Below are 14848 nucleotides of genomic sequence, written 5' to 3'. Positions count from 1 at the left end.
TGGTCAGGGTGAGGCGGCTGTCAAATCCTTCTTAAAAACAAGACCACTTAGATATACAGAGCATAATCACATGATCTTACAATTTCTTTCATTCTGTTTAAATAACAAAATGTTTTCCTTTGGTGAACAACTGTACATCCAGAGGCAGGGTACCGCGATGGGCAGGTGCTTCGCCACCTGCTACGCAAATTTATTAGTGGGCTGGTAGGAGAAGCACGTGGCCTGGGCGGGTACCAATGAAGCGTGGTCTCAGAAAATAGGAATCTGGACCTACTTTATTGATGATATTTTCTTCACCTGGACAGGGGATAGACAAGAGCTAGAGGAATATATTGACAATTTAAACAGGAATGATGTGAACCTCCACTTTACCAGTACTATCAGTGATCGAGAAGTACCATATCTGGATTTACTAGTGTATGCAGATGGTGAAACTTTAAAAACAAAACTGTTCCATAAACCAACAGCGGGGAATACGACTTTACATTTTTCAAGTCAACATCCTCGCTGTTTAGTGAATAGCATTACCTATGGGGAGTGTCTTCGTCTAAAGAGGAACAGTACCACTGATAAAGATTATCAAGAAACCAGAACTGAATCAATGACCCGATTTAAACAAAGGGGGTACCCAAGGCAGATCTTAAAAACAGCAGTGACAAGGGCAGAAGAAACCTCCAAACGGAGAAAGCGAGGGCATAATAAGTTGGTCTTAGCTTTCTCCTTCAACTCAGGGTATATACGTGAGATCCTAAACAATCACTGGAAGTTACTCCAGACAGATGTAACCATAGGAAAGAAAATAAGTAAGCGACCAAGCATCACCTATAGAAAGAATGTCTCACTTAAGGAATTACTGGTACACAGTCATTTTATCAAACGGGAGTCAACCCAGCATGAAATCAAAGGTCCCTATCCGTGCTTAAAATGCAAGGCATGTAAAAACAGTCGGCAAGAAACAACCTAGACAATCATAACTAGAGTTTAATAATACACACGGATATATTAAAGGAAAGAGAGCTACCAGTAAAATCAGATTCTGATATTTATGTATATTTATGTATATTAAAAAGGACATTAATTTCATATACATAAAAAATCATAACCAAATCAATTAATCACTGTACATAAAAAAAATTAAAACCAGTACAACACACAATTATTAACTAATCATAAAGATAATTCATAAATAAGGAGTGGCACAATAATTCTCAACGCGCGTTTCGGCGACCAGCGCCTTCTTGTGGAGGAGCCACGTGTTTTATATAAAGACGATATATTAAAATAGGAGCATGAATGGCTCAAATTCTTTCTTTCTTCTTAATTTTCTTCTAATTAACAAGAAACATCCAAATGATGGACAGCTTATCAGGTCTCAAAACATGACGTAGAGTCCGATTTGTACACCAGGTTATATATAAATCTGTGGTTTTTGATTAAAAGAAGCCGGGTCTGATATGACAGATGAGACGGGCTTAAACTTCTCGCCGTCTGTGTTACCGAAGGACTGATATTTCGCTTGATGAAAAACTAATAAATCACTGCGTGGGTGTAAATGTACCCTCTGGTCTAGGAAGATTCCTCCTGATGTGGGCAAATTTCTTCTTTTTAGGTTCCTCCCAACATTGTTTTGAAGAACTCTAACGGTCCGACGGCGAGAAGCGTAGTTCTGACGGCTGCAATCGACAAACGAGATGTAAAAACAGTACCACAGTAAAAAGTTACAGAATCCCAGGGAAAGAACAAGCTAAAGTTGTCACTAAGGTATTAAACTGCAATTCAGACTACACAGTCTATTGTCTTGTGTGCCCATGCAACCCACGGTACGTGGGAAGCACGATACACCAGACAAAGAAAAGGATCTTGGTGCACATGCGTGCTATAACCAAGAAGGATAACAGTTTACCCTGTGGCCAGGCATTTTGCGGAAATGCATAAAGGCAATAGCAACTTACTGAAATTCTTCTGCCTAGATCGAGTACCGCCACTGAGAAGAGAAGGTGATAGGATAAGAGCTCTAAAACAGTTAGAATCCAGGTACATAATAGAACTCAGCACCCTGACATCGAGTGGTTTGAACTGTGAGGAAGAACTGTGGGTACATGTGGGCTAAATTAAACCTACACTGGGTCTGAGGAGAATGGTGAAACACTGATAAGATAAAGGTCATCTATATCTGAGAAACTTTTGTGATTAAAAGGATTTAAATTGTCTGTTATCCTCTAAGAAAAGATCAAGGAAGAAAGATAATAATTGATTTAGAGGTCAACAGTTGAGAAAAGGCTATTCTTAACCCTGTAAATAGTGAAGCTTAGATGGATGAATTATTGTTATGAACAAGTGGTAGACCCCATCCGCTGCATTTGGGACCAGAACGGGATAGATGCTATGTAGTCCTCATGAACAGTTAGTTTTTAATCTTTCTTGCAGAAAATCAAGTATGGTTTTCTGCATGAAAACATCAGAAAAAAACGCTGGATTTGTAAATAGAACAAATGTAAAGTTGAGATGTTGTGACATTGCCCATTAAGGGCTGCATGCAGCATAGTGTGAAAGGAAATGAATTAACACTGTAAAGTCTAATAGGTTTTACATTGCCCATACAGGGCAAAAATTGTACCATATGAATCTAAATAATTTGTTTATCAAAACTCCAATATATTTAAATATGAAATGGTATAGGATAAATGACCATCTACACCAGCTTAAGATGGTCGCTGTAGAAACCGACTAGACATAGGAAGAATGATACAATGTAGTCCTCTTTCTGTCACAATGAAATGACCATACAGAGGAAATGATGTATATAAATTTGTAAAAAAACATTGTTTGCTTTGACATTGACATTGACGAAGGCCAGCATTTGTAAAAAAAAGTGCATTTGAAGTAATATATATATATATGTATATATATACATACCCACTGGCGGTCGCCACTGAATAGTTATAGTTAGGATCGTGTTTCCATGGGAAATGCATTTTTTGCATTGCCAATAAATTTGGTAAGTGCAACGAATCTTCACAAAACTTTTTTTTAAAGTGCTTCCTTTTTGCCAAGTTTGCACATGGAAAGTTTAGGGGTGATCCGATCCGTCAAGCGGGGGCGAAAAAAAAGGGTGGTCCCAAAATACGTTTTCCCCATTCATATTTCCGTAGGAACATTAGACACGGGTACAGCCTAAACCGCTGAACGGATTTACACAAAATTTGGCCGAAAGCTAGATATAGGTCCAGAAAGGGTGCTTTTAGTGTTTTGGTGTGAATCCGTTCAGTAGTTTTCGAGCAATTAATGCTCATTAACTTTGTAAATCTAGGGGTGCAGAGGCTTCACAGATTCCAACAGATCTCAAACTGAGATCTGCTTGGCTGCCACTACTCAACCAGAAGTGGTGACAGCCATCTTAGGAATTGGGACTCAGTCGAGTCCTAAAAAAATTAATTAAATAAGATACAATGGGGCAGGGTCGGAATACCCCGACCCCCTAGGCCTGGTGACGGGGTCCCAGAGGGACCCCACCTGGGGACAACATTTTTTTTTAAATTAATTTTTAAAAAACTGTGAATTTGTGGAGGATCTGCAAATCCACAACAAAATCTTTCAAAAAAAGCAAGAGGTATCTCCTGTGCTTGTTTTCTTTTAAGCCCCTGGGTGGGTCAGTTCCCGGGGTAAGAAATATTTATATTTTGGGGGAGGGGACACATGGCCCCCCTCCTCAGGCCGATTGCGGCCCCGGGGAACCCATCCTGTAGGGCCCGGTGTTTTTTTCTGGGGGAGAAGGCACACGGCTCCCTTTCCCTGCTCCAGGGTCCGGCTGCACTGTAAAGGGGGAGGAGGGCAAGTGTCTCCCTTCCCCCTGGGATAGGCTGCATTGTAAAGGGGTGGGGCACACGGCCCGCCTCCCCGGGCTATTTTCGGCTCCGGGGCTCCATGCCCCGGGGCCTGCCAGGAATGTAAAGGGAGGGGCAAACTCCCTCTTTCTCTGGGATGATTTGGCCCTGCGTACCCCATCTCTTAGGGCCTGGCCATATTTTAAAAGGGGAAAAGGGGCACACAGACCCCTTCCTGGGCCATTTCAGCCCCGGGGCTCAGTCAAATGTGCAAGGGGGGGGAGCTACATGGCCCTCCTTTCTGAGCCATTAATGGCCCTGGTGTCCCTATCCATCAGGGGCAACTCATAGACTATGTCCAAGGGTGCCCACCCCTGGGACATAGTGGTTTCCCTGCCCGCACTGGCGCAGACAGGGAAATCTGTTTGATCTCGCTTGGCAAGAGCAATTTCAAATCTCGCGCCAAGCGGAAGTAAACGCCAAGTCCGCTCCCAGCTGGCAGGAGCTTAAAGAATGCTCGCTGGGAGCAAACTATAGATCTGTTTCCCTGCCTCCAGTGATGCAGGCAGGGAAACAGATGTAAACTTTGCCGCCGCCCACAAGGAGCAGCATTATTAGCTGCTACTGCTGGCGCAGCAATGCCGGCTCCCGCTGTTTGCGGGGAGTAGGCTGGGGATGTAGGGCCCTTGGGATTTCCCCTGCAGCCCTCAACGATAGTGTGGTGGGTGCCTTGGGTGGGCACCCACCCTTTGTTAGGCAGGGCATAGGGTCCCCGAGCCGAACTTAGTCACAGGAGGTGGGCCGTGTGCGGTTCTCCCCATTGAATATGGGGCCGAGCCCCAGGGGATGGGTTCCCTGGGACGGAAATCAGCCTAGAGAAGGGGGCTGCATCCCCCCCTTAAATATGTTGCTGGTTCTTAGGGGATGGCATCCACGGGGACAAAGGTGGCCTGGGGAGAGTGGCCGTGTGTGCCCATACCCTCCTAAAAAATTTGCCAGGCCCCGGGGATGAGGTACCCAGTGCCGAAATAGGCCCAGGGAGGGGGCTGCATGCTCCTTCCCCTTACATTTTACTAGTGGCCCTGGGGTTGTAGTCTCCAGGGCCTATCAAGGCTCTGGGAGAGGGTCTGCGTTGCCCCTCCACCCCTTTATTTTAAAAAACGGCCCGGGTGAATCAATTGATCAATCAAGGATTTGTAAAGCACAGCAAATCACCGGAGAGAGTCTCAAGGCGCTGGAGTTGCTCTCTGCTAGGTGGTGATCTGTTCATTTGAACAGCCAGCTCTTGAGTTCTTACCTGAATTTCTGGAGCGTTGAATCAAACCTGGCCACCGGGTGTGAGAAGCAGCACCCTTTGCTGTTGCATTGGCAGATCCGGCGGGTGTCTGCAAGGAAGAGTGAGGCAAATCGTAGGTGTCTGTTTGGTTGGTGGGCTGGTGCAAGGTCATGCATTTGTTGATGTATGTTGGTCCTTCATTGTGCAGGGCTTTGTATGCATGCGTCAACATCTTGAACTGGCATCTCTTCAGGGTCGGGAACCAGTGTTGGTTCTTGAGGTGGGGGGTGAAGTGGGTTCATCTGGGGAGTTCGAGGAGGAGTCTGGCCACTGAGTTTTGTATTGTCTGTAGTATCTTCAGGGGGAGTGTGTTGGTTCCTACGTAAAGTGTGTTCCTGTAATACAGCCTGCTGGTGACGAGGGCCCTTATGGTGTTGACTGAGAGCCACCTGAAGATCTTGCGGAGCATTCATAGGGTGTTGAAGCAGGCGGAAGAGACTGTGTTTACCTGTTTAGTCATAGATCGCTTGCTGCCCAAGATGATGCAGAGGTTGCAGACTTTGTCTGTCAGGGCGGGTGATGGGTCTAGTTTAACAGGCTATCATGCGTCGTTCCATGGAGAGGTGTTCCTAAAGGTGTGGACTTCCTTCTGCTCCGTGTTGAACTTGAGACAGTTGTCCTTCATCCAGTCTGTGACGTTCATAATACATCTATGGAAGTTGGCTCTGGTGGTGGAGCGGTCTTTTATCAGTGAGGCGATGAGCTGGTTGTCATTAGCGTAATAGATGATGTTGAACCTGTGCGATCTGAAGGTGTTGGCCAGGGAGGTCATATACGTGTTGAAGAGGGTGGGGCTTAGGGATGATCCTTGAGGGATGCCACATATGATCTTCTTGGGTTCTGAGATGAATGGTGGGAGACTGATTCTCTGGGTTCTTCCGGTGAGGAATGAGGCAGAGGCCATGCCCCTGAATTCTGATGCGGTGGAGTCTGTTGACCAAAATGTGATGGGACACTGGGTCAAAGGCAGCTGAAAGGTCCAAGAGAAAGAGGGCTGCAGTTTCACTGCGGTCCAGAAGGACCCTGATGTCATTGGTGGCTGCAATCAGGGTTGTCTTGGTGCTGTGGTTAGCTCGGAATCAGGATTGGGAGGGGTCCAGAAGGTTATTGTGTTCCAGGAGTCCGGTGATTTGCTGGTTGATTGCCTTCTCGAGAACCATCGGCAGATGGTTTCTTCAAGAGGGGTCTCACTTCAGCATGTTTCCAGTCTTCAGGTAAGGAGGCTGAGGTGATGGAGGTGCTCAGGACTTACTGGAGCTCGTCAGCAATCATCACTGGAGGCTCGGTCCTAGGGGATGGGGTCCCAGGGGCTGAAATCGGCCCCCCCTCGCCATTCTAATAGGACTGGCCCTGGAGGATGGGGTCCCTGGGGCTGAAATTGGCCCAAAGAAGGGGGCCCACACGGCCCCCCCACCCGCATAAATGAAAAACATTTTTTTTAAAGGCAAGTCGCCAGAGGCCCCGCCCTCTTTCTCCACCACTCTGCAAACACGCCTGCTGGCGCACTGCTAGTTGGGGAATGAAGTCCCCTTAGCTGCAGAGGGTCCCTGGGAGCCAACAAGCCCTACTGTTACCTCCAGTAAGTCCCACACAGTGGGATTGCTGAGAGTTCTTCAAAGGCCACTGCTCCTTTCTCCACCACTCTGCAAAAGCGATAACTAGTTAAAAAAACCATAGCAATTCACTTAAAAAAAATAAAGGTTACAGGGATGTTATAGTTAGGAAATAGAATTTCTAATAAATCCCTAGAAATTCACTGAAAAAAATAAGGGTTACAGTGACATTATACTTAGGCTCAGATTTCAGTCGTACAAAACCAGTGAAATTCAGCAGTTATTGTTACCTGAGCTAATTATAACTCACTCCCCGCAATGCGCTCCTTATGACCTCACATATTACATCTTTCATGAGAATAAGAAATATGTGAAAGTGGCCTAATTACATCATGAGTAAAAAATGTGAATAACAATAAATGTTTTTGTAAATCAGACTAAAGTGACTAAATATTAATTAATAACCTTATTGCTGCTAGGGAGATTTTCCTCCTGTGCTGGTCCTCCTTATTTCCCATTGTTCATGACTAGCTCAGCTCGTCATGAGCACATGAGCAGTGTACTGCATGACGAGTTGAGCTCGTCATGAGCAGGGAAGGGGTTAATACACAGGTTGTGAATCCCATGTTCACATGAGGAACATGAGCATTAACAATTCAAAACCGTAACCCCTTGGGTTCTCAGCAATTGTGTGATGGCTTTCTCAAAGGTTCAAAGATAATTTTAAATGATGCGTTGTAAAGAGTCCAGGATTTAACAAATAATAATTTCACAACGTTTATCACAAGACCAGTGTGATCTTTGGGTGCTGGGTACGAGGAGGCAGGAGAGCTCACCAGGATAGCACCCCAAAAATTAATAACTATTGGATTAACTTTGAATATAACTGGAGTGAGGGTTACAGATTGTCTTTCATGTTGTTCACTCTTCTGTCCATCCCTGTGAGTTATCTTTGAACCTTTGAGAAAGCCATTGCACAATTGCTGATAACCCTAGGGTTTATGGTTTTGAATTGGTAATGCTCTTGTTCCTTATGTTATGTTATGTTATGTTAAATTAATTTATTGAGCGCGCTAACACCATTAGGTTTCTTGGCGCTGGAGTCATAACTTGTGTATTAATTAATATTCAGTCACTTTAGCAGAATTTACAAATACATCTATTCTAAGTCACGTTTTTTCTCATGATGTAACTAGGCCATTTGCACATATTTCCTTCATTTCCATGCTCGCATGCGGTTAAGTACCACATGGTTTTAAATGGGAGCAACGTTCACTGTTATCAATCAATCAATCAATCAATCAGAGTACTTGTAAAGCGCGCTACTTACCCGTGAGGGTCTCAAGGCGCTATGGGGGGATCTGCCGCCGGAGGTCGTTCATTGGATGCGGGGTACAGTGGCGAGGGCGAGGCTGTCGGAGAGGAGCTGGTGGGTGGGGGTGTAGAATCTGAGTCTGCTGTTCAGGTAGGCTGGTCCGGCGTTGTGGAGTGCTTTGTGTGCATGGGTGAGGAGCTTGAAGGTGATCCTCTTGTCGACGGGGAGCCAGTGTAGGTCTCTCAGGTGGGGGGGTGATGTGGCTGCGGCAGGCGACGTTGATGATCAGTCGGACGGAGGCGTTTTGGATGCCATGTAGTCATCAAGGGTTGTTTTAACCAAGCTGTTGACACACTTATTTGTTTAAACAGGGATGACGCATTAAGCAGCTTCTCTGTGCAATAGGTTTGGACGTCGGAGGTAGTAAGCGTTATAAGAAGTAAAACTCATGCTTTTTGAATGTGCTTGCTATAGAGTTTACATTGGAGTCATGGCATGTGTTCACTTTTCATTCCATTTTCACTTTTCATGTTCAGTCATTTTATTCACAGGCTATCACGAAGGCACATTTTGTGTGATAATCAGGTAAAGGCAAGAGGCACAGGTTTTTAGGTTTTATTTTTGTGCGTTTTAACAGGCACGAGGCACCTTGTAGCAATAACTATTGACAATTGGGCACTTAAAGTGATTCTGATGTGTTGCTGTTTTTTTCTAATACCACAGTTATCCCTGAAGAAAGACATTAAGCCTGAAATGTATTGGGTTAAAAACTTCATGTCATTAGAAATTGGAATTTTGACATGCTGTAGAAAAGCGCTGAATTTGCATAGTACAGGCATTTGAAAATCGAAATCACCATGTCTACATACCAAACGAGAAAAAGAATACTAACCCATTAAAATGGTGCAAAATAGACAATTTTTTATGTACAGTGATTTTTTCATCTAATCAGGCGGCGGTTGCATCCTGGGACTGATACACAGTTATGCATCAGCTTCACATTAGAAAATGGGACAGAACACTGTCAGTGGTAAGTTGTTAGGGTCGAAGTTTGAAAACTCTTGAGAAAAGTCAAATGAAGACAGGGCTCCATTGGATTTCCTGGCACTGAATATGCAGTAGAACATATCAGTTGGAATCCTCTGTCAGGGAAAGAGCTTTGGTTTCTGGGACCTGACTAGCAAGACCCACTGAGGTGAACTGGGTGTATGTAGTCTACTGCTTTTCAATGTTATTGAGAGTAATCATACACTGTTACGGATAACGCTGGCGACTGAGTGCTCCAAGACGGATGACAGAGAATTATTCAAGCATACGAGTCTATGAAAGATCCAATACAGGAGAACCAGTTAGATAGAGTTAAAATTTGATTAATATTAAGTTATAAAAGGGTAAGCAAAAGATTAAGTTAATGTTTCTTACCAAGTGTAAGATTAAGTGAAACATGGAAGTTATTAGCATGTATTGTATAACATGATACTCTGTCCCTTGACTGTGGTGAGTGAGGTTCCCATCTTTTGATCATCAATTTTTGTATTCATACATATGATTTATTAAAAAAATCATAAAGATGGGTTTGCTGGCTTTGTTTGAGACATTCTACTCCACACTGACAAGTTAGCATTTGAACTGAGAGCAGTGGATGCAAAAACATTTATTTGCTGTTTTTAGACAATGGATCACATGCAAACTTGAGTATCACTGCATGCGTGACTGACGTTATCCCTATGGATGACGGATGGGTCATATCATTGTATAGAATGTGCAGAATGTATGAGTAAAGGGAAAACTCAAAAATTATGAACAATGGTACAGTTGGGTAAGGGGTGAAAGACAGAAGAGAAATTACCTAGCATGAAATATCAAGATTGTTTTGTAATATTCAATTATTACCTTAATATGCTCCAGCCAGTGAGTTGATTCCAAATTAGACAGCCAATGAACTTCCTGAATACTAGGGTATACTATTTCCTTCAGTTTTCTTAATGATTCCCTCATAACATTAATATTTTGGATATCCAGAAACACCAATTCAGCATTCTGGTAAGCATCTTCACTTTCATAACCTCCTCCTCTAGCCTTGAAAAAAACATATTAAAATATGGTAAACCAATAAATCAATTTTCATTCAATACCATAATTTTCTGTTTCCAGTTATCACAACTAAGGGCAATATCCATTAAGATTGTAAATTGTGAATACCTAATTGCGAATTACTGAGAATTGCAATTAGGTAATCGCAATTTACAATGCATGAAACTCAAAGAGTTTCAGATAGCGATTCCTAAGGGTTCGCAAATCGCTCTACCTCTTTAATATTAATGAGGTAGGTCGCAATTCCTAGGAATCGCAAAATCACGGGAATTGTGGCCAGCTGACCACCATGTCTGAGATTGCTTTTAAATAAAGCAATCTATTTTTTTGTAAAGCAGTCCGTTTTCTTTAAAGGAAAACAAGATGCTTTATAAAAAGTAAAATGAAAAGTTTCCTTTTCCATTTTTTAAGAGTGGCCAGTGGCCTGCTCTTATAAAACGCTGTAACAAACATTTACAAAAATGAGTTACCACCTACGTAAAGTAGGTGGTAAAATGCAAATATTTTGCGAGCGCATTTCGGTCACAAAACATTCCTACATACCGATGCGATTCGGTATTAGGTAGGGACGCTCTAAACACGACCATTCCTAATAGCAAATCGCAAACCCATTTTACGATTCGCTAACAGGTTACCGAATCACAAAATAGGGTTTGCAGCATCTGAAAAGCATTTTTTGCAAATCGGCCCGTTTGCGAAGGCATGTGTATGAACCTTTTATTGTTCAATGTATTAAAATCATTACAATATACTTCATTTTCCATGAGGGGTGAAGGAAAGAAAAAAGTTTTGAAGTCATAACCGTCATGCATATTCCATCTGGGGTAACTAGGGGCCATATGTAGGTGGGGTATTACCGGTCGGTTACGGTGAAATTCGGTAAATTTCACCGTTACCGACCGGTATTCCGGATTTGAGATGTAGGTGGCAGGATATAAGGATTCAGTAATTTACCGATTCGGTAATTTAAGGAATCGGTAAATTACCGAATCCTTGTATCCAATGTAGGGAGCACTCAAGTGAGTGCATTTCTCATTTAAGGATTTGTTATTTACCACCAACTACAAGTTGGTGGTAAATATCGAAAACCTTTAAAAAAGCAATTTTGTGCTTTTTTAAATGTGCCATGTGGCAGACATGCATGCCTTTAGGGCATGTATGCGTGCCACATGTGTACACATGCACGATTCAGGGGTGCAACAGGGTGTCAATGTGACACTCTGTCACCCTTGGATGTGTTCCCAAGGGATGTGTTCCCATTTATTCCTATTGGCCTCCAGGCCCATAGGAATGAATGGGAATTACGGAATCGGTAAATACCGATTCGGTAATACCGAATATTACCGATTCGGTAAAATGTACTGAATTATTACCTACATACTATTTACCGATTTTCAAATACCGAATCGGTAAAATTCGGTATTTAAAAATCGGTAAATAGTGATTACCTACATATGGCCCTTGGTTAGCTAAAATCTATAAAATCGTAAAAGCAAAAGTCTGAGCTAAAACTAAACAGCTAGTGCGTAAGGATGACACCTACATCTGGGGAACAAAATTGGCACGTCCTTTAGGTGGGTCCATTGCCCAATAAATTAATTTTCATTTACAGTGCTTAATTAAAACCTTTATGTCAGCTGTCCCAGCATTAGTTATGACTAAACATTTAAAACATTATCTTCCTTGTTTCAGTGCAGGGTAAAGGGTTGACTTGTCTGGCATGCATGTTTAATCCTCTAGTTTTGATCAATTGTGTTCCCTTGTGTGCCTGGGATTTGTGTTGGGAGAAATCCGAGGCCGGACTCTGATTATAGTGTGGGCACTGGACTGTTCTATCGCTTTATAAGCTATTTGGTCATTGTCACTCAGGCTTAGTATTCAACTAATTGCAGCTTGTGGCTTTAATGGTATGTGTCAGTGAAGCCCGAATTGCATCTATAAATTTCCCTAGTCGGCCCACAGTTTGTGCTTTGTTGGCAAGAGAAGTACATGTCTGAGACTTCTCTACAGTGCCTAAGGCCATGAGACCTGCAAATTGGGAATACAAGGCGATGCCGCTCTCTTGCCATCTTTGGGCAGCAGCATAGCAGGTGAAGCCAAGATTGACATTGATAGCTACATAGGCGACAAGCGGTTGAGTTATCCTCCCGAGCCCAGGATGGATTGAAGTCCGCAATGTGCAGTGCGAGAAGTCTCATGTAAGTGATTCTTCTCCTGGCCTGGACTGTCAAAACTTGATCAAAGTGAGGCTGAGGTTTTCCCAGGATACAAGAGGCATCCGGTGTAGAAAGATTGGGTTGGCAGTGTAAACTTTCCAGGTCCCTTTCAAATGATATTTTCTTAACCTGCGCCTTCACTGTCTTTTTCATGACTATGACCGGGATATCCTGGTTAAGTAAATTTTGAATTTCTATTTCGAATAGACTTGTAGTAGCTGCCATCTGTACCTGCCTAAAGGAACCGGCCTCTTTAAAGATTGTTTTAATTTGAGCTTTCAGTGAGGGTGCTGAGGCAGGTGAGGTACTAATGTAGTACTTTATTATATCCCCTGAGCAAATGATATCCGGGTGGGCGTGTCCCAGCTCCAGTCTGACTCTGGCTCTCCTGGCCTGTCGGGGGAGAGTTAGCACCTTCTTGTAAGCGGAGATTTGGAGGTTCATGAGGAACTTGTTGAGTGTGCCGGGAAATAAAAGGTGGCTGTAATTAAGAGAGGGGACAAGTTTTGCTCTCAGAACCTTCAGAGTGGGTTCTGCAGTTGGACCGTGTAGTCGCTGATTTAGGCGTTTCTGACTGCAAATAATGCAGCGTCCCTTGCTTCTTAGGTGTTTTAGGTGGGCCACTGGTTTTGCCACTTTTGATAGACTGATGACAAGGTAGTTGTAGCTCATGCATGTTTTGATTTGCAGGTCACCTAGGCGCCATTGAGCTATTTTCTTTTGCTGGTACTTCCCAAAGATGACTATCTTGGGCTTCTCCTGTTCTTTTGGTTATACCTGTAGAGAGCATTTAGGGTTTTCTGTAGACCTGTCCACGTGTGATCCATTATTACAATGTCATTGGCATACTGAAGGATTTAGAGCTGCACTTTCCCCAGTCTTGGTGTTAATAAACATACACCTTCCAATGGGTTTCCCCAGGTCTGCAGTGTAAAGATTAAAAAGAAGGGTGGCAACACAGCCTTGTGTCAGGCCGTTGTTGATTGGCACTTTGGCTGTTATAGTGGTTAGGCTGGTCTTTATGGAGACCCAGGTCCCCTGATGTAATGCTGTTTTTGCCTTTAGCAGCTGTTTGGGAATTCCCCAGGAGTCTAGTTTTTCCATCGATCAACCCGGTCAAATGCTGTGCTGTAGTCCACAAAACAGCAAAAAAGAAGTGATTGCGCTGGCTGTGTAGCTCGGTGTGACAAATGACCCAATACTAAGATATTATCCATGGTGGAGCTTCCGGGCCTAAAATCAGTTTGAAAGAGGGGAAGGATGTTATTGTCTTTTGCCCAGGATTCTAGTTCTTTCAATAGGATTCCAGCATACACTTTTGCGTCTAAGTTCTAATAAAGCTATAATGCAGTAGTTTTCTGGTTTCGTGCAGTTCCCTTTTTTTTGTAAATGGGTAAGAGAATGGAACCTTTCCATGACGATGGAATTGTTAGGGTAGCATAGGCATGCTTGAAGAGTGGTGTAAGCGGGTCTGCCCAGTATGCATGTGAGGCTCTAAACACTGATGTGGAGTCCTGGGGCACCATCTGTCCTCTTTTTTTGATTAGGTGGATTACCTCGGCCTCCGTAACGTTAGGTATTTTGAGGACCTGACGTGTTGCTGGGGGAGATTGTTGAGGATTGGTATATGATGTGTTCTGATGGTTAAAGTATAACTGTTTTGCGTGTTTGACCCACTCAACGGCTGCCACTCCATTCCCTTTTGTCTGACCAGTGTTACTGTGTTGGTTAATGTATTTCCAAAGTTGAATATGTCCCCTTTCTTTAAAGAGGGTAAAGATTTTCAGCCATTCTGTCTTATTCTTAGATTGTATCTGCCAGATTTCCTTTCTATGCTCTGCATGAAGAACTGGTATTGTTTGCATTTGCAGATTGTTGTTCCCTCTTCTTCTTGCCTTCAAGGCCGTTGAGAGGCTGCGTTTGGTTGAGTATATGTTATGTTATATTAATGTTATAAGGAACTTGTAACATACACCAGGAGGTTTCATGGTGCTTCTCTGGGACCCGTGAGAACCAGGGGGAGAGTATTAGTCATGTGCTTGCTCAAATAGCCATGTTTTGAGCAACTTTCTAAATTTCAATAGTTCTGTGCAATACTGGATCTCTAGGGGGAATGAGTGCCACAGTCATGGGGCCAGATATGAGAATCGACAACCTACTTGCCGTTTTCATTTGAAAGCAAGAATAGTTAATAACTGGAGATGCTTTGAGCGGAGATAACGGGAGGGAGTATACCTAGAAAACAGGTTGTTAATGAACTTGGGGCTCTGGCCCATTTGCAAAGGCAAACATGCTTAATGCATATGCCACAAATTATTTAGATGTAGAACATTTTTCAACTAATTTACTATAGTTAAAGAACATCCAAATACCAAAGCATTGGCAGCATGGATAAAGTAAACTACATGCCATAGTAAATGTACCATTGCAGACTACTTTATCAGTATTAGCCATAGAAAAAGTTCCATCACTTAAGGGCAGCTCTTCCTGTTGCTTAAATATCATTGGCA

General features: G+C 43.2%; 1 protein-coding gene across 1 annotated transcript in view; it reads right to left on the bottom strand.

The window, feature by feature from the left end:
* MTMR2 (myotubularin related protein 2) overlaps nucleotides 1–14848 on the bottom strand; it is a 270640-nt gene that overhangs the window by 114374 nt on the left and 141418 nt on the right. The window contains exon 9 of the mRNA XM_086935293.1: nucleotides 9922–10107. Within this exon, the coding sequence (XP_086791419.1) occupies nucleotides 9922–10107 (186 nt within the window). The remainder of the gene's footprint in view (nucleotides 1–9921; nucleotides 10108–14848) is intronic.

This window comes from Lissotriton vulgaris, chromosome 8 (assembly GCF_964263255.1).
Source record: "Lissotriton vulgaris chromosome 8, aLisVul1.2, whole genome shotgun sequence".
Classification (NCBI taxonomy): domain Eukaryota; kingdom Metazoa; phylum Chordata; class Amphibia; order Caudata; family Salamandridae; genus Lissotriton; species Lissotriton vulgaris.
Note: the sequence above shows the minus strand (reverse complement) of the source record. Positions and strands in the feature narration are given on the sequence as shown.